Source organism: Triturus cristatus, chromosome 4_1 (genome assembly GCF_964204655.1).
Source record: "Triturus cristatus chromosome 4_1, aTriCri1.1, whole genome shotgun sequence".
In the NCBI taxonomy this organism is placed as follows: domain Eukaryota; kingdom Metazoa; phylum Chordata; class Amphibia; order Caudata; family Salamandridae; genus Triturus; species Triturus cristatus.
The window spans coordinates 627,439,372-627,460,397 of record NC_140585.1 but is presented as its reverse complement, the minus strand read 5'-3'; the positions used below and the strand labels follow the sequence as shown (position 1 = coordinate 627,460,397).

The window sequence follows — 21,026 nt, the reverse complement described above, 5'->3', positions numbered from 1 at the left end:
AACCGCCATCCGGGTTCAGCTGCAGGGTCGTGGTTGCCCAAGTCTTTGGAGTGCAGCTGAAGACGTTGGGTCGACAGTTCTGGTTGGTCTAAGGGAGTTGCCCTGGACTGACAGAAGCATTCCTTATCATAGAACACCCTACCACCACGAGCAGTGATTAGAGAGGATGGAGTTTTTCGAGAATGAGAGACCTGCCAAACAGATGGATTTTAAAGCCAGAATGTCTACAATGATGACAAAGAAACGATTTTTGATATTATGTATTTTTATGTTGCTTGGTGTAATGACGTTTTTAATAGGATATGGTTTATTCTCTTTTCAAGTGACATTTGCACCCACTACTCAGCCCATACCTCCTTCTACTGTTTCCTCGCATTCTTTTCACCCCCTGCCTGAACACGAATCTGCTAGAAGATTAGAATTTGTCAATAATTCATTCATTCAGCTTCTACACCAACAACAATTAGTAGTTAACACAACTAACTGTTGGGTGTGTGGTCTTATGCCTCATACTACTTATAAAGGTATCCCTTATCTGGTCCTGCCTTTCAGCCATAATGGTTCTGTGTGGGCATATAGAACGATATTCATATATGCACATGAAGCCAACCCCCGACGTTCTGTGAAAGATAATGCTAAGACTAGTGCTCTAGTTAAGGGTATAGTAGATATGATTAAGGAAGACATTTCCTGTGAGACTATCCCGAGAGATGAGACACTAGCATATATTGGATGGAACATAACAGGATATGGAGCTGCTCTGAGTGAGAACCAGCGAGCAAGGGGATCCTCCCCGATTTGGATTGTACCCCATCAGGGTCACCTATGTCTGCAAGGTAATGGCAAGAATCCCAGAGCTCAGTTAGGGAGAAGTATCTGCACTGAAACATATGTTTTTGCGTCTCAGACTTCCCCTTTGTTCTTAGCAGCTAAGGGTACCTATTTCATCTGCCATAATAGAGCCTATACATGGTTGCCCCCTGACTTCTCGGGCACATGTTTTGTTTCGTTCCTGTTGCCTCCCACCTACACGGCCGCGGCAGATTACCATAAGACAAGGATAGTTAGAGGTGTCATCAGTCAAGATGACACTGCAGGCCAAGAGTTTGGAGATTTCATGAAGGGTTCTCTGCCGTTTTGGGGGCCTATGGTTAACAGCAGGAACATAAGGCAATTGACAAGGGTGGTTGAATCCACGGTAGTTGAAACCGCTGGTGCCCTTAGTAATTTGACTGCTGAGCTCCAGTCAGATCGCCTTATGACTCTTCAGAACAGGGTCGCATTGGACGTCATACTTGCAGACCGAGGTGGGGTATGTACAGTGATCCAATCAAGTTGCTGTGTTTTCATTCCAGATAACGCTCCGACAGTTTACCAGGCCATTTCCAAATTGCATAAAATCTCTGAATCTATTCACGTGGATAAAGGAGATTGGTCATTGATGGAGTGGTTCTGGGAACTGATATCCGCCTGGGGATGGAAGATTCTGATATTCATTGGGATGATCTTAGCCATTCTTTTCCTGTTCTGTCTGTGTGTACAGTGTGCTCCAGCAATATGTGGCCTTGTGCTACATCGTGTGTAAGGAAACCTCTATCAAGGGACGAGCTAAGTAATAGGATGATGCTACAGCAACATCTCAACGACTTTATGAATATAGACCTGGACTCAGACCTAGACTCAGACTAACAAGTTAATTGCCTATGTAAGGGCAAAAGGAGGGTCTGTGGTACTTTAAATTCTGGACCCGTGTTATAAACATCGTCGTATCATGACGATTTTGGTATCAGCAGACCGCAAATGATTAGGATACTATGCACAAGCATTTTCGCCATGTTCGGGTGAAGAAATCACCCTGAAATCATAGTTTCCATTCTGATCCCTCGGGTTCCATTTTAGAACGACAGCCATTTTGTGATTGCCCTCACATAGGCCCAGAACTAAAGCCAAGCATGGGTCTGAAGGACACGCACACCTTCGTTGACTCTTCGGTGACCTGGGCAAGCTGACTCCACTGCCTGAAGCCAAACCTGTTCGGCCAGTTCCTTTCCCAGTGGCCGAACGAGATTAATATCAAGGCCCAACCTATCGTAAAACCCTTTGATCACACAAACCATGGTTAATCTTCTACACACCTGTCCCTGTTTCCCCCTTTTATGACTTGCTTTACGAGGAGGAGTTGCCCGTTTATATTGGAGGTCTGTCGATATCTGATGGAAGCAATGAGCCTTGCTGGGTAATTGATTAAGGGCTGGACAATGGGCTTGTCATCATGACTCTGCTTTTTCTTTGTAGTGAAAATATGTGAATGGTCAACTGTAAAATAAGTAATGTTTGCCTAAAGCACAATATTTTGTATAAAAGGGGAAGGCTGGCTTTATAAATTTGAGCAGTCTCCTGAGAATATACACCGTGTTGTACTTCTAGGATATCTGTTACTGGCTGCAGCCAATAAATTCGATCTTTGACTTCACCTAGAAGACTCTGTTTCTGTAGTCTAAAACAGGAAGAACTCGAAGTCTTTGGGTGTGTCCCCTGGCACCGCTGGGTTCTGAAAAAACCCAGTACTTCAGTCCGTCTCCCTCTGTCTCCCTTTCTCCCTCCCTTTGTCAGCCTCCTCCCACTGTCCGTCTCCCTCTGTCTCCCTTTCTCCCTCCCTCTGTCAGCCTCCTCCCACTGTCCGTCTCCCTCTGTCTCCCTTTCTCCCTCCCTCAGTCACCCTCCTCCCACTATCCGTCTCCCTCTGTCTCCCTTTCTCCCTCCCTCTGTCAGCCTCCTCTCTCCCTCGGTCTGTCTCCCTGTGTCCACCTCTGTCTCCATCCCTCTCTCTCCCCCTCTCCCTCCCTCTGTGTGTCACCCTCTGTCACCTCAGCCCAGCTTCGTGGGCACACACAGTTTGCAGGTCTTTCAAAGGCCATTGGCTTGTTCATGTGGGTTTGTTTCTTCTCTGCGGGCACCCATTGGGCGGAGTGTCTGAGTCTGCGCTGCTGCTGTGGCGGTTTGTGCTGACACTCTTTCAGAGTGATGCATCTTCATTAGCTGCTGTTATGTGCAAATTGTGCCTTCATACCCATGTCGTCCTGCAACGCGGCCACCATTAGCAGGCAAAACAGTACTGTGTGGTGACACACTGTTTGTATGGCTGTGCCCTAAACCATATGGGCTGAGGGCATTGTTGTGTGCTTCAGAGTTGCTCTATGTTAGTTTTGAGGCCCACCCTCCCGGCATCGGGGACATCCTGTCTTGTGTTGGTGTTTTGTGTGGCCTGTGACTTGGCTTGGCCTTGCTTGGTGCATGGGGCATGGAGGCGCTAGTGGCATGTGTGTGTTTTTGGAGTTTGGTTGTGTACGGCGCTGGCTTTGGGGGGGTTGCGTGCATGATTGGTATTTTGGTTGTGTATGGCGTTCCCCCATGTGAGGTGAGTTGTTTGTGTACTCACCAGGCTCTCGGACTCCTTCTACTCCGTCTACTCCCACCAGCGGCAGCGTGGCCATCACCTTCTCCTCCCAGGGATGGTAGTGTACCGGTCTGCGGGCCGGCCCTCCTCCAGTGATTTTGGCCTGGTTGTGCTCGTCCGTCATTTTGCGGTGGACCGTCCTCCGCAGATCGTACCACCTGGCTTGGCACTCATGCCTGGTCCTTCTGGTGGCCCCAACAGCATTCACAGAATTTACAATCCTCTCCCACATGGCAGATTTTTCGGATATGCTGGACCAATGTTCCAAAGAGCTGTGGCTCGACTCTGACGATTTCGTCGACAAGGACCTCCAGCTCCTCCTTTGTGAACTTTGGATTCTTGTTAGTGGGCATGGTGTGGGGTGTGGGTGTGGATGGTTGTGGGGGTGTGGGTGTGGGTGTGGATGGTTGTGGGGGTGTGAGTGTGGTTGTGCAGGTGTGTGTGTGTGAATGTGATGAGGGGGTGTTTGTGATGGTGGTTGTGTGAAGGAGTGCAAGTGTAAGGTGTATTGATGTATGTAGTATGGTGCAGTGCGTTGTCTCTGTGGTCTGGCAGTAGTGGATCTGTTGCAAAGGATCATGGTTCGTGTGTGCTGGGCCTTTTTATTGGTGCATTTGTGGGTGTGGCTGTGTTTGAACTTTGGGTGGGTGTGTTATAAGGAGTGGTAGTGGTTTGGGCCTCTGTTTAGCTGTTTGTCAGTTGCAGGTCAGTGTATGGGATGTATTTGGGCTTGTTGGACATGTTTTGTGGTGTTGTGTGCATCGAATTGACTCTCCTTGTGTTTTTTTGGTTTGTCCTGGTTCAGTACGAGTGTTTTTTGCGTCTGTACGGTGCGTACATGGGCCATGTTGTTGTACAGTGCTGTCCTTTGCTATGGCTTAGTACGACTCGTACATGTGCGATGTTGGGTGAGGGTGCTGGTGTGGGGGCCTGGGGTAGGGTGCGTACAGACACGGGCAGGGTGTTGATCCGCAACGTCCATCGGTGGTGGTGTTTTGCACATTACATACAGGGGGGGCTGGGTGTACGGTCCGTACATACACTGGTGGAGTGTTGGTACGCTCCATTCATACACGGGTGGGGGTATGGTCCGTACATACACTGGTGGGGAGTTGGTACGCTCCATGCATACATGGGTGGGGGTACGGTCCGTACATACACGGGTGGGGGTACGGTCCGTACATACACTGGTGGGGTGTTGGTACGCTCCATTCATACACGGGTGGGGGTATGGTCCGTACATACACGGGTGGGGAGTTGGTACGCTCCATGCATACACGGGTGGAGGTACGGTCCATACATACACGGGTGGGGGTACGGTCCGTACATACACTGGTGGGGTGTTGGTACGCTCCATTCATACATGGGTGGGGGTACGGTCCGTACATACACTGGTGGGGTGTTGGTACGCTCCATTCATGCACGGGTGAGGGTACGGTCTGTACATACACTGGTGGGGTGTTGGTATGCTCCATTCATACACGGGTGGGGGTACAGTCCGTACATACACGAGTGGGGAGTTGGTACGCTCCATGCATACATGGGTGGGGGTACGGTCCGTACATACACGGGTGGGGGAACGGTCCGTACATACACTGGTGGGGTGTTGGTATGCTCCATGCATACACGGGTGGGGGTACGGTCCGTACATACACTGGTGGGGAGTTGGTACGCTCCATTCATACACGGGTGGGGGTACGTTCCGTACAAACACTGGTGGGGTGTTGGTACGCTCCATACATACACTGGTGGGGGTTCGGCACGTACATCCGCGGCCGGGGGGGTGCGTTTGGCGCGTACATGCGGGGGATGGGGGGGGTTCAGCGCGTACATATGGGGTCTGGGGTGGGGTGTTCAGCACGTATGCGGGCACGTGTCTCCATGGTTGCTATAGGAGTTTGGTCCGTACGGTGTTTTTTCCATACAGTTGTAAAATCGAAAGGACGGGAGTGATCGTACTTGCGCGGTCGGACTTCATTTTTACGATTCGTACGGTAAATCGTCCGGGGATGTGTCGAACACATTTTACGACCCGAGGACGTGTGGGGAAATGTTCCCGATGTGATTCGTATGGAGTTTTTCCCATGCGAATCGTACTTGGCAGTTTGTACGCTACTTGTACGATTCGTATGGAAAAAACTCCGGATACAATTTGTACGGGGGAAATTTTTCCAGGATCCGAATCGGCCCCTATATGTACACTCTGTATATACCATACACTGGCAGTGCAGAAAGCAAGCAATATTGAAAGCAAAACGTTCCATAAACACAGGAAAAACACGGTTTCTATTGTTTATTAATGGTGCGAAAATGTGTAACCACTGATAACCAGTGTCTTTTAAGGTATTGAAAACACTGAAAACCCCCCACCAGAATTTACCAAAAATAGGAACTGAAAATAGGAAAGCCTAATTATAATTAATGGACCTGAATTGTTGCTTCTTCACACAGGAAATGCTGTTACAGGAAGAACGTTGGCAACATATGAATGACATTGAGAAAGTACGTTTGCAACATCTGATGCTGAGAAAGTGGTATACGTATTAAAATGCCATGTGGACTCCCCTATGTATGCTACATAAAATGTTAAACCTGAGAACACCCATAAACCAGACATTAGTTGCTAAAGTGGGAATTTAAGTGTGGTGAAGAATTATCCACAAGTTGCAACTTTTACGCTTTAAGGTTTGTGAGACTGCTACAACTTACTTGAAAATAGAAAATATTCAAAAGAAACTGGAGCAAAATGAAGCATGGTGGATTTTCTGTCTAAATACCATTGCCCCAAGGGTAGTTAAAGGAAAATAAATTTGGTTTTGAGAAGCTATCTTTAAAAGCTTGCATAAAGTTTGAAGTTACTTTACAGAACAGACTGTACCAGCATTCACTGTGTCCGTATATTACCCAGTGTCATCAATGAAATTACATAAAATATATAAAAATGAGCCAACTAGATGTCTGTCCTGCACATGAGGACCTCGAGCCAGGGTCCCGCAGAAACAACATCCACAATTCCAGTATTACGCAGACAACCAACATGGGCCAGCCCGAGGTCTTCGTGGATCAACTCTTGATGAACCTCTTTGAACTCTCCAGCTTCTCAGCCACCTTTGCGGTGGAGCGGGCACATCGTTCCATAGGCCCACGCCTGCCGGTAGGCGCACCACCACTATTTCTCATTGCCCGTCTCCTAAACTATAGAGACAGAGATGCTGAACTCTGAGTGGCTCATGAGAAGGGCTCCTTGCAATACCAGGGATCTAGCATCTCAATGTTCCCGAACTTCACTCCAACTGTGCAAGAGGCTGGGCAAAAATACAATGACATAAAAGATTCTCTTCGCAAGCTGGGAGTTAGCTATGCCATGCTCTACTCAGCTCATTTGAAGGTGGAATACAATGGACGTTTCAAGATTTTAGACACCCCTGCAAATGCAGAGGCCTTGTGTAAACATATCTGTTTTGGATGTCCTGCACCTGGCTGACTGTCTCCTATCTGCGGTGAGCAGGGGGGGTCATGGGCATTCGCCATCGGCCTCCCGCGACAAATCTACTTGAAGACATCTGTCCCAAAACTGGGAGACCCAGCGCTGATATGGCTATGTTCCCTCATGCTTAGCATTGACCCTCACAGTTTTGCATTCAGCCAATGTCGTTGTACCTTATAAAGGTGACTGCCACACTAGCCTTCATAATTGTTATTGATAGGATGGCGGTGCCTGAGTTGTTGCTATGCCTTCATGGTGATCACCAATTCTCCCAATTTGGGTATTTCTTTTTGTCTCCTGTTTAATTGGGATTCACTGGATATTTCTTAATCTGATGTGGGGGGTGGGGGATTGGTGGGGTTGTTTTTCGCTGTAGTTGGAATGTTAATTGAATGTTAATGGATGTTGCATGTCATGCTATCACACGCCGAGCTTACATTGCCACATGTTGCCTAGGTCTTAGTCCCACACTTTTTTTTCATACCATCAGTGCTCACCATGGCTAGAGCAGTCGACCCGCCGGTCATTTCATAGAACATAGGCTGCATTAATAGTCCGTGAAACTTCAACATCAGAGAGGAAAATAATAGAGTCTGAAAGGACAACAAAGAAAGATGCCCTCGCAGAAACCCTGGAGAATATAGTGAGAGAAAAATGGGAGGCAATTAAACTGTCCCACTATGAATATGGAGAGGGGTGTAGTAAGATGCTGGCCTGGAAGACAGAAACTGATCAAACAAGAAATAAGATAGCAGGTATCCAGACTGGGAATTCTGCAGAAATAAGTTCTGAAGATACTGTGATATTGCAGGAATTTGTGAAATTCTTTGAAGAGTTATACACAGCAGACATTACTACAACAAAAGAACAACTTCACAGCTACCTAGAAAAACTAGATCTCCCATTGCTAACACAAGATGAAAGAGAAGACCTGAATGACAAAATTACAAACAAATAAGTAGATGAAGTCGTTAGAGGCTTAAAGAAAGGGAAAGCCACTGGCCCGGATGCTCTACCTAATAAATTATACACAAAACTAAGAGATGTTTTGGTCCCCCCCTAACAGAATTGATAAACAATATTTTTTTTGATAAAGGAGACTTTCCCGATTCTTGGAATGACGCAGTAATCAACATCCTCCTAAAGCCTGGAAAGAATCCGGGGAAATGCGATTCATACAGGTCTATATCCCTCCTAAATTGCGACTACAAGATATTTACGCAGATTATGGCAAAGAGGCTTGGTAAAGTTGTGGGATCCCTAATTACCATAAATCAAAAGGGTTTCGTGAAAGGGAGACAGATCCAGGAACTGACCCACAAGGTAATAGGAACAATAGACATAGCCATACAAGAAAAGATGCCCCCTATCTATTATTACCTTCGATGCAGCCAAAGCGTTTGATAGGGTAAACATGTCATTCCTGAATAGCGTCCTGGAAAAATACAAACTGGAGGAAAACTTTCAAGAAATGGTTAAGAGATTATATAGAGATCCAAGGGCCAAATCTTAATTAATGGGAAACTCCCAGACAAGATAAAGATCAAGAGAGGTACGAGACAGGGGTGTCCCTTGTCTCCAATGCTTTTTAATTTATACATTGAACCTCTAGCGCAAAATCTCAGAAACAACCCAGAAATATCCCCTTTTTGCTATCAAGGGTGGGAGAAAAAAGTCGCTCTTTATGCGGATGACCTAATGATCTTTACGAATAATTTGTAGGGTCTTTTAAAATTATAGAAAAAACCCTGGAGCAATATGGGAGAGTCTCTGGATATCTGATTAATCAGTCAAAAACGGAAATCATGGAATGGAATACCCATAGTAATAATCAACTTGTAAAGGAGAAGATAAGATATCTGGGTCTGGAACTGGTTAAAGATATAGATAAAATAGCCCAGATAAATTTTGATAAGATTTTTGTGGAGATTAGAAAACTACTTAAAGTATGGGGGGGTCTTCCTCTGACTTTCATGGGAAGATCAAACATAATAAAAATGTCAATTTTACCTAGGTGCACCTACATTTTTAGTTCAATTCCATTACAGTTTAAGAGGGAGTCAATGAAGAAACTACAAGGGGAACTAAACAGCTTTATATGGTCATCAAAAGGGACACGAATAGCTTGGAAAAAGTTAAGGAGGAAAAAAGAACAAGGTGGGATAGCAAGTCCAGATATATTAGAATACTACAGAGCTTTCCAGTTCAAATACATGAGGGTACTTTTAAATAATTATGAGCAGTATCCCGCCTATTTGCAAGCTATGATTGGTGCAGAAGGACATTTTTATACAAATTTGGACATCCAAAGTATTTTAAAAAGGTTAAACTGAAGGTCCTTATGTCAGCAGCAAAATTATGGTACCACATAAAATGTACACTGAAGATACCATATCACAGTGAATATGCTCCTATATGGGACTCACCTGGGACTCCTGAATGTCTCAAGGATAGACTTGCAAATGCAATCCCTCTATGGTCAGCAGGAATACTCAAATGGGGTCAATTGATAATAGATAACAACATTATCGATTGGGACCAACTTGTAAATACGATTGGTACTTTATCAAAATTTACATTTTATCAACTTTGAAGTTGGGCAAAGACTCTTGTAGACTGTAAAAAAGGAAAAAAAACATTGGAGAAGGAAATGCAGGAAAGCGGAACTTTAAAAAAAAAAACTCACTGTGGTACTGGGCCCTCATATCAGCCGGTGAGGAAGACTTCCAAATTCCAGACGCGACCTGGGGGAAAGATCTGCCGACGCTGGGTGTACAAAAAACATGGCGAGTATCTATGGAAAAAGGATGGTCCATTGTAAAATCTGCTACTTTAAGGAGAAACCATTTATTTACCACACATAGAGCCTACTGGTCCCCGAAGAGGCTATCCAAATTCAGCGGGCCAAAAACAAAAAACTGCCCTAAATGTGGAAAGGAGAAAGCAGACGGCTTGCATATGTTTCGGCAGTGCCCCCAGTTCGAAAAGTTCCGACATGAAGTGGGTAAGGTACTATAGAATCTACTAGAACGATCATTCGAAGTAAGTATTGACCTTGTTATATTTGGGGTGGGTCAAATAGAAGGCATTCACAAGTTAAATAAGAAACAAGAAAACCTTCTCTTTCTGTTAATTTTATTAGCCAGAAGAGAAATCTGTGTTAAGTGGATAAGTCCCTTACCACCTACACATTGGGAATGGCTGGCATCTATCCACAGGATAAACAGGTTGGATAGGAGTGGGAGACCTAGTAAAAAATATAATTTCTGGGAAACTTGGGAACAGTTTAATCAGTCCAATCAGTAATCATAATTACACCCACTTGAAATTATGAATGTGTAAAGTCCAATGACTATGAGATAGCAATAATAAACAAGCAGGATGCTTGTTTGAGTATCCAGGATAGCTAGCTCCCCCCCTCTCGGAAAATCTCTGTTGGTAATGGAAATAAAGGGACCCTTACTAAAAACAGTGAGAAACTTCCCAATACAGATATGAGAACACGGGGCAGTGAAGGGTCGGAACCAGAAATGTCAGGGTCCCTGACAACTCCTTACACAATCTATTGCAGAATGAGGACAATAAAAAAAAAATTTAAAAAAATAGTCGGTGAAAAGGGAAGCAGGTCCTGTCCTATCTCAATAAGCACTCCATCAAGCTTTCCTTTCTCCAGGAAATATATCTTCCTCCATGAGTTGAACATGTCTTTGCTGAGAACTGGGGTACACACCGCTATTTCTCCTGTTACAGGTCATATTCATGTGGCACATATATCTTAATATATAGAACTGTGCCATTTCATTGCCACTCCTGCTGTCTGCAGCCGGAGGGCCGGTATCTGCTCCTACACAGCATGCTTGTGGACAAAAGTGTCCTGTCAGTAAACATATATGCCCCAAACATAGATGACCCCGACTTTTTCTGAGATGTATGCTCTCGCTTCGATGGTCTTGCGGTAGAACACCTAATAGTAGGTGGTGATCTTAACATCTTAACTCAAATAGTATCCTCCCTCATAAATAACAATGATTAAGGAGAGAAAGAAATCTATACTCCGCTGCACTTAGACTTGGGAAGAGGAGAAGGCCTCTTTTTTACATATAAACCTCACCCACTCTAGTAGTGGCATGCTTCATCATCGGTGTCACCTGAACTCCTAAAGGTCAAGTTGGCTCGACTGTGTTCTCGGGATCTCTTTGTAGAAGTCTTGATTTTTTAGAGGGGTTTACATATAATAAAAATCCCTCGCTGATTTCAAGGTTTCCCTTTATTAGTGGGTGAGTGGGAATAATTAAAAACTATGGGAAGAGGAAAACAGGATGTTGTGGTCCTATGACACTAATTTAAAAGCACAAACATGTTTCTGTCCTACTCTAGTGGTCTGTATAGGTCCTGGGCATTTTTCGGAGTGATGCTAGAGAAAAACAGGTCTCCCAGTGACACAACCCTGCAAATTATACAGGTAGATGCGTAATCAGCTAAAGCTCATCTAAAGGAATTACCTGTGGAAGGAAAGCACCAAATGAACATGTAATGGGATTATGTTTTAGGTTGCTCATAACTCTTAAATCATGAAACAACTTCTATATTTTGTCATGTGTTGCGCCCTGTTGAAAATATTCTCTACAGGCTTGGGGCCCGATTCACAGAACTAACTTAAGACAAAATCCTAAACTTACTACCATTTTGGTATTCACAGAAGGCACTTACTCATTTTGGTATTCACAGAAGGCACTTACTCATTTCGGTATTCACAGAAGGCATTTAGGAGTCCTAAAGTTAGGACTCCTAACTTCTGTGAATACCGAAGTGAGTAAGTGTCTTCTGTGAATACCAAAATGAGTAAGTGCCTTCTGTGAATACGAAAATGGTAGTAAGTTTAGGATTTTGTCTTAAGTTAGTTCTGTGAATCGGGCCCTAAGAATTTCAAATTTAGCTCTATATGTTATTTGTGTGTGTGTTCGAATTTCGAACTAAACTCATACGTAAGCACCAGAGGATGCCATAAAATAAATCAAGTTTTTATCATAATGGTATTCAGGGTAACTACTAAATAAACAAAGACAGAGAGAGATCACAATCATTGGAGGCCATGTGGCAGTGGCATGCAATATTACAAAAAGACACACATGAGAACATTGACACAAACATTTATGTGCTTACTCCAGCTGTAAATAAATTATACTTATCAGGGGGCGGTTGGGGTAGGCCCTGTCGTCAAACTCTGGAATGCAGGTTTTTAGCAAAGAGAGGGAGAGAGAGCATCATTTAGAAAACTTAGGGGTATATTCACAAGAACGTGTGATAACTACAGCAAGAGTAGCGTTACGCAACTTTCAATATCGCAGCCTATCGCGGGAAAATAACTCTGTGTCAATGTGGAATTCACGGCGGTACCATGCGATAGTCTGCCGAAAATGTGGACAATGTCCGCAATGCAACCACTCCGACGGAGGTACAAACACAAAACACAACACCAGAAAACCTGCGATGTGCCCTTCCACGATGTGGAAAGCAGGGATAAGCAGCGCGAGGGCAGCAATACTCACGCACAATTCAGGAACAAGCACAAGAACAGCATACGGAAAATGCCACTGAACAAAATACAGCAACAGTGGAGTACCACGGATGCTCCCTGGCCAACTGCAGAGGACAACATGCACACCACAACATCCAAGCAACGTGGAAGAACAGAACCGACAGGCACAATGCATGAAAGAGACCAGTGGCAGACAAATCAGAGCCGCAGGAGCAACACTCCCACCGTGCAGCATACGCACATAAGTAGAAGTGCACCTCGACATGGCAACATCCCGGTACAAATAGCAACCCCTCCACAACTGAACACAGGACACGACTGGATCGGCAAATGTGCACAACCAGGCAAATCACATCTGTAACCCCAGGGATATGTAACATGACAATGCACAATTCCAACCTGTAACCTGCAAATATGTTTTATTCACAAATGCAGTGCAATTGGACATCTACTACTGTCCCATGATTGCCACGGACGGACACACTGTGACGTGCTCATGAGAAGTAGGTGTCAATGATGTAGTTCCTACGGGCCATTCCTGCTGCAGCTGCAGTGGGATGTGGGCCCCAGCACCATCACCATCATCATCGTCCAGTACCTCTGGAACTTGGATCCATGGGGCCCTGGTGCGAACACAGATGTTGTGCAACACGCAACATGCAACAATCATCTTGCAAACGACGTCCGGGCTTTACAGGAGCTTCCCACCTGTGCAGTCCAGGCACCTGAAACGTGACTTCAACACGCCAAATGAGCGTTCAACGATGCCCCTGGTGCATATGTGGGCCGCATTGTACTGCCTCTGGGCGGGTGTGTTTGGGTCCTGGAGGGGTGTCATCATCCAAGGGCAGAGTGCATATCCTTGATCACCTGTGACAGTGCAGGGAGAAAAGAGTCAATACTTGGTTTGGCAGGATGTGATGGCAGGCTCACCAATTCAATGACGCCTGTGCTGGCTGTGTGTGGGGTGAGTGTAAGCCAGCCCCCAGGGAGTAGCTGGTGCTGGAAACTACACCAACAGAGATCAGGCACTCAGACATGCAATGTCAGAACCACAAGGGGGATGACTCGAGTCGCACAGGGCCAGTGGCCCCAGATGCATAGCTGCTGACACGGGCCCACCACCACGAGATGCTGACCTGCGGGAGTTTGGGGCAGGGTCATGAGGGCAGAGCATTGCCTCACATGTGTCATGGCTGCATTCCGCATCTCCACACGTCCAGCCGTTGTGTGGCTGTGGTGCCATGAATTGTCTGTATTGGGTGCAGGGGTAGCCCAGGATGACCATGGAGTGGTGTAGTCGTATCTGGTAGGTGGTCGGGTAGTTTAACTTGTCGAATGTGGCTTGGTCACATGTGCATCCCCACAGATGTGCTTTTTGTGTTGGTGGCTGTGGGATGTGTAGTAGTTGATTTGGTACTTACCAATGAGCAGTCCCGTTCCATATGTGCCATCCTGGAAGTGCTGGTTGATGATGGGAGATGAAAGAATCATGCACACTGCCTGGGTAGTTGGCGACGACATTGGTGAAGAGTCCCCGTGGTCCACTATTGCCTGCACATTGATGGAATGCATGTACTTTCTGTTGTGGTAGTGGTGTGCAGTATCCGCAGGGGGCACAAGTGGAACATGTTTGCAGTCAATTGCCCCCAACACGGCCGGGAATCTGGCTTTGGAGTAGAAGCCTTGCTTTGTCTCCAGCTGTTCCTGTGCAGTGTTGGGGATGTGAAGGTATTGAGGTATGAAGCTAAGGATGGCATCCAGCACAGGTGTGATGAACTTTGAGAGGGTTGACTGTGAGACTCCTCCGACTCTGACAGTTGTTGGTTGGAATGTCCCAGAGGCCAACAGGTGCAGCACAGCCAGCAGCTTTGTCTGTGGTGGGATGTTGGTTCTCCGCTGTTTTGGAACCGTCAGCCTGTGGGCGATGTGGGTCATGATGCGGAGAATGGTTGTCCTTTTGAGCCTGTAGTGGGCAATGACTTTCACGGGCATTAGGACTGTGAGAGTGGTGCGTTTTCGGTAGGTCCGCTGTCTTACTCTATGCTGCCTCTGTGGTGGTCCAGGGGGGTAGATCCAGGTCCTGGGGGTGGTGGCGGTCCTGGGGGTGGTGGCGGTGGGAGGTGTGGCCCTGTTGTGGCTCCGAGCTGCATGATGAGTAGCTCCATGGAATTGTTTGTTCTTCGGGGATGGCGGTGTACGGGGCTCCGTTGCCTACTGCAGGTAGGCGTCCGTCTTTACACCTGCTTGAGGCAGGTTTTAAATACCTGCAGCCACCGTGGCTTATCGCCTGTTTTTGGTTCACTTTGCAGTTCTGTCAGTTCGCTGTGAAAGTGGTTGTGTTGTTTTTTTGTGTGTTTTTGCACGGGAACGACTACTCTACATCTCATTAGAGTTAGTTGGTGGTGTCTGCCGTGGTGTTAGATTTTGGGGCAGTTATCGCGGGAAGACTGGTGTTGTCTGCAGTTTACACCTGCTTGTGAATGGGGTGTTAAATCTATCTCCACTTTTGTTGTGTTAAGGTGGAGATAAATCGGAGTTGTTTATTTGTGAATATGCCCTATAGAGTAGTTATCCGTTACTCGTGACAGCTACGTTTCGGTCTTCGTCTCGGTCGGTCGGTAGCCAGTTGGCATCAAGGGTCCCCACCTGCAGCAAACCTGAATGACCTAACAGCTCTTCCTGTCTGGTACTTTGCTCTGTGAGGAGTGCTCATTATTTCTCCTAGGGACTTGGCCGATTGAGCTCGATTTCCGGTCATGTGACAATACTCGCATGACTACATGTATAATTCTATCCGGCTGCTCTCGTCCATGATCGAGTATACGGACCATCTAACTGTTGAAGGGTTAGAGAAGAGTGGGTGCTGGAGTGTTTCGCACTCTCTGATACTACCGTGCATATCCCTGCAGTTTATGTGATGATCGTGTGCAATGGACTATTGGATGTTACAAACGTCATGACTTAGTTTGGTGTCTGGGCAAGTAAGCTCATGTCAAGTCATGAATTGGAATCCAGTATTGAATAAGTACCGGCAGGGTATTATGGGATATGGAGTTCTGTGTCATGTGCCAGATCAAGGAGGCTCCTCACTTCCTAGGTAAAGATCGTTAGGAAGCAAGAGATGTCCCATATTGTAAGTTGGCTACCAGATTAGTTGCACAGCCCATATCATCAATTGTGTGTGGGGGCTATTTTCAAAAGAGTATCATGACCATAGTAGATTCCACCATCACTGTGTGTTTGGTGCTCGTAGGTGACAAAATCATAAGACTCATGGCTCAATTAGTGCCACGGAATAGCATAATTTAGTCCTATTATATTCGTCCATAATCTGTACACACATCTTTGTTCTTTCTCCTAGTGATCTTAACATGCAACACTGCTTGTGACCTGATTCCTTGAACGTGCAACTGTCTGATAAACCCCACGCTAAGAAAATATTTTGTCACATCACCGACACATATGAACTGCACTATGCATGGCAGAGTCACCATCGCTCCACCCCCGGCTTCACATTCTGTTCTGCACCACACTTTGTTTGGTCACAGCTGGACTACTGGTCCCTCTCGGCAGTTCAACTACTGGTTCCTCTCAGCCACTGCCCACTCATGGATATCCGGGATTGCTGTCCTCCCAGGACAATTTCGGACCATAATCCTGTCCTTTAGAAACTTCAGATTCCGTATGGCTTCAGCCTTGAACGCAGCTGGAAATTCTATGATGATGCGCTCAAGGAGCAGGTGTTTTGTGGCAAATTGCACAGCTCTATCATTTAGTACTTCACACTGAACACTTTAACTGCCTCCATGCAGGCCACCCTGTGGGAGGCCTACAATGTGTACATCCAGGGGGTGTGTATTTCAACTTGCAGCAGGTTGAGGATGGACTGCGAGATTTGGAGCTCAGGGAGATGGCCGATGGGGATGCCTGGTTGCATTAATGATCGGAACTCTTGCCTGAGCTTCGAGACCTCACGGTCAGGGAAATTGCATACAAGGGTAAACACACTCAGGCCTCTCATTGTGGGAAGGGGGTGTGACCAGGTCGCACTCTTGCACACCTATTATGCCCAAATAGGTCACGTAACTATGTGGTGAATCTCTGTACAGGTGGCGGAGAGACTATTACAGATGGGGATCACATCGGGCGGAATTCTGGACCTATTCTCAGACGCTATATGCCTCTCATGCTTCTCATACTTCCAATGCCATATCTTCGTATCTTGTAGACATTGCAATGGTGTGGCTTACAGATGGCCAGTGACTATTCCTGAACAAACCGTTAACGCTGGAGGAGGTGATGCAGGCCATTGACACACTGGATGGAGCCAAGGTGCCTTGCCTTGATGGTTTAACTGGGACTTTCTATGAAGCCTTTAAGCAGAGGTTCACCCGCACCTCTTGGCACTGTATAATGAGTCAATGGCAACTGGTGTACTGCCCGCATGCTTCCCAAAGCAGTCGTGACTCTTTTGTTAAAGCCTGGCAAAGACCCCAGAAACTGTGTTTCATACCGCCCCCTGTCACTGCGAAACTTAGACAATAAAATTATGTCTAAGGTGCTTGCCACCAGGTTGGCACTGTTGATGGAGCAGATCATCTCCTCAGCCAAATCTGGCTTTGTTCTACATCGATCCACCTCATTAAATCTTCAAACCATCTTTGCTGTGCTTAATAAGATTTCCCCCTCCATTCTTTCAGCTGTAGCCCTGTTGTTTGCAGAAAATGCCTTTGACTCTCTTGAGTGGCCTTTCCTCAGGGCAATTTTGGGAGAAATTGGCATTCCCCCCATATTCCTTGCACTGATCATGCTTTCATATACTAACCTTGTGGCCCGACTACAGGTGAACAGTGGCCTATCTGAGGCTTTCCGGATCTTACCCGGCACCCAACAGGACTGCCCTGGTATCTCCCCATCTATTTATAATTGCAATGGACCCTATGGTACGTACAATGCAGGAACGCCATCTGCATTGTGGACTACAGCTTACCCATGGACCTCTCCTAATGTCAAGACTATGTAATTTTTGTGACAGCACAGGAGCAGAACAAAGCCTGTTCCCAAATCTCCTCTCAGTACGTTCCTGTTAGGCTTTACGTTAATTCTCCACAGGTAAGTACCAAGGGGGGAAAGGGGAATGGGATAGAGAAGAGACTGCCCCTAGATCTTCAGTTAATTCTCTGTCTTGTCTTCTTCTACCTTCTTTTTAGACTGTGGATAAATACGTTTCTATCATATTTTTACTTCATTATAAAACTACAATATGTATAAATGTAATTACTTGTCTTACCAGTAACCTTCTGTGGGCTTGCCTCTCTTCTAACTTCTCTTATGTTGATTTGGATATTCTTTGATGAGAAGTTCTTTATTCAATGTTTCTTTTTTTTATTTACAGGTGATGTCAGGATTCTTCTTAACAAGAAAAAGAACAAGGTAAGTGTTCGTTCTCTAAGGGGTTTTAACTCTTGGTCTAATTTCTTAAACTTCCTCTGACTTACTTGAGAAGAGTCCCGGCTATCTTCGAATGTTCTCTTCCTTTGGTAGCTCACTCTAGGAACTGGTATGAATAACAACTCAGAACTGACTCAGAACTAGTTTAAAAGAAAGTGGTTCTTAATAGTGGCACCGAATCTAGTCGTATTTTCAATAACCTCCAGCAATCCTTGGAGTTGAATGCAGGTTTGTGTGATATAAGCTCACACCAACTTCTATAACTGCTAAATTCTTTATGCGTTTCAACTGCTGGGAAAACAACTACGTCGTGTGATAACAGCCCACACGCACTTCTGTAACAACTGAATACAGGGGTTGTGCCTCAAACAATCGCGGAGTACCTCAGAAACCCCGAGTTTACTAATGCCTAAATAAGGAAAGCTTCTTCGTCCCTTCACTAAGCTCTGTTTAAGTTTACTGGTCGTAGAATGCGTCTCGGAAATGAGACGCTAATCCTCTGACTTGTGCACTGCCCTCTCTACTCTGCTCTGGGCATGCTCTAACTAAATTCACTGACCTTGTGTTTCCTGTATTTCTTCGGGAACCCGACGCCGATGAACCGACGCCCCAGAACGACTCCTGACTAACTTCTCCACAACGCGATGATATACAGGTCTGTAACCGGGAAAGCTCTCGGTGAAGTGCGCCATAGAACGTTCGCGTACGCTTCACCTGAGCTTCTCCTGTTGTGGAAAGAAAACTAGACTGTTGAACTGCAGTTATGCCGGCGGCCATCTTAGATGTCCACCATCGCCAGCAGACTCGCCAACTCAAGGCGCAACGAGGTTCAAAATCACAACGTTGTGTGGAAGGGGCAGACATAATGGCCACTACAGGGTCATGAGAAGGAATCCTCCCGTGAATCCTGACACCTAATATCCTTCTATGCAGGATGCTGCTTAACAGGAATCCTCACCTCAATCTCCCCTCACTTATGCAGGAGATCAGATAATTTAGCAATCTCTCTGTCCTCTGCATGAACTGGGCTACATCTGAACTTTTACTATTGGCAGATATAACCCACCCGCCATTTGCAAAGTTTCCCCTTAAGTGGGCTGTGGATGGTACAAAATACCTTGGTATCCATCCCCACAGAGTATAGGACTACGTCCTACAATGTAACTATGGCCCTGCGATGGCTGATCTCAAAGCACTGGTGGATCGTTGGATCAGGCTGCCCCTATCTATATCTGGGTGTGTAGTCATCCTCAAGATGGTGGTATTATCCTGCTTCCTGTACCTTTTCTCCAAAATCCCCATTTGCTTGCCACAATCCTTTTTCCATACATTTGCGTAGTCCTCATTCAACTAGTTTGGGCAGGAGCGCACCCCCACGTCCGTTGGGACATGCTTCCCTATGAGTGCGGAGGTTTTGGGGTTACTGATCTGTGCTTCTGCTATCTAGCAGCCCAGTGTCATTCCACACATTGCTGGTATCACACAGATGCCTGTATCCCATGCATGCGTCCGGAAAGTGGTCTGTTGGATGTGTTCCTTCTCTCCCAGATGCTACCTAAGGGCATACCACTCAACACTATAGATATCCAGATGTGTCCACCACATGCAGGGCTTGGCGTTGATTGTGGCGCAAGCTTGGTGGCGGCCTCCTCTATTCTAGCGCCTTCCCGATACACTACAGACCATGGCTCCTGCTCACTCGGGAGAAGCTAGTGCAATACACGCTACAATGGCATAATCTTCGCACCATGGGAGATCTATACTAGGATGGGCATATCACACCTCTGGTGGAGGGCTTGTGGGCTGGGGACATACCGTACATGGCCCTTATAATTTTCCTGTGACTCCGGAACACGTTGAGATTGCTTATACCCTCCTACCAACTCCCTCCGAGGATTTCTCTTGTTTAACACTGGAAATTGAGGATGCAGAGGAAGACCGTATGACATCTAGACTGTACTGAGCATGTATTGTTCTGAAACCTGACACCACTGCACATGTGCGGGCGATCTGGACAATGGAACTGGGGATAATGATCACAGACAACAAGTGGACATACTGTTGTAAACAAACTCAGCGTATATCTATCGGCCATCACATAAACAATTGTATTTTAAATTCCTACACAGTTACTACCTATCGCCACTTGATATTGCCACATTTGATCACACTAGATCCGATACCTGCTTGAAGTGTCAGGCTACGGGAGCAGACTTTGCACACCTCACCTGGATGTGCCTGGTAGTGCGTACACATTAGCTAGCAGTGTTTGAACATATCTCTGCCATGACGGACGCTGAGCCTTTATTCGACCCTCTAATCGCGCTTCTAGGTTACACTCAGAAAACACCTCGCTCCATCCCCCACCTGGTCTCTGGAAAATAGCACAACCCACTCCCTCGGACTGGCTCTGGAACATGAGCCTCTATGAGAAAATGGGCAGAGACTATGTCTGCTTTCAGCCCCTCAACTCATGTCCTAAGGATATTTGGCTACACTTTCGCTCTTACCTCCAATCCACTGAACAAGATACCATTGAGTGATAACCCCCTCAATTATATACACTGGTTTATTTTGTATCCTATGAGGTACACCCACGTATGTTTCTGGACAACCATTTTTAGAGACTTGATACTCACTTATACCTGGGATGACTAATTGATATGGTAGTGCTGTCTACCTAACATGTCTTGGTGAAGTACTTATGTCTCTGATTTCTTTCCCCCCTTCATGCCCCCTCCAGTGGTAGATACAAAGAAAAGAAGCTGGGCCAAGTTGAATACATAGGCTTGAAGGAATGTCCTAGCAGCCATGGCCACACTGAACACCTAGACACAGGAAACAGTTGCAGAAGCTTATTCTAGCTGGAAAATTCGGATTACTCAATCACTGGACAAAATAGCCCCTAAAACCTCTCTTAAGTCAAAATCCAGACCCAAAATGATATCATGGTTTAACTCCCAACTACTCTCCTTAAAGAAACACTGCAAAAAAATTGAAAGGGATTGGAGGAAAACCTACGATCCACAACTCCAAGCCAAATATAAGGTGGTCATTAGATTGTATCACAATAGCATTAAAGAAGCACA

General features: G+C 46.0%; 1 protein-coding gene across 1 annotated transcript; it reads left to right on the top strand.

Annotated features, from left to right (window-relative positions):
* Positions 1–166: 166 nt before the first annotated feature.
* On the top strand, positions 167–20,801 carry LOC146855307 (endogenous retrovirus group 3 member 1 Env polyprotein-like). The gene is made up of 6 exons (XM_085651112.1): positions 167–1,449; positions 1,544–1,581; positions 17,187–17,429; positions 17,522–17,598; positions 17,882–17,919; positions 20,681–20,801. Exons 1-6 carry the CDS (start codon positions 167–169, stop codon positions 20,799–20,801), a joined length of 1,800 nt encoding a protein of 599 aa, XP_085507238.1.
* Positions 20,802–21,026: the final 225 nt, after the last annotated feature.

Coding starts and splice junctions, on each gene's coding strand:
- LOC146855307 (XM_085651112.1), top strand. CDS start 167: ATGGAGTTTTTCGAGAATGAGAGACCTGCCAAACAGATGGATTTTAAA. Junction 1,450..1,543: donor GATTGGTCATTGATGGAGTG/GTTCTGGGAACT, acceptor CTGTGTGTACAG/TGTGCTCCAGCAATATGTGG. Junction 17,920..20,680: donor TTAACAAGAAAAAGAACAAG/GTAAGTGTTCGT, acceptor TGCCCCCTCCAG/TGGTAGATACAAAGAAAAGA.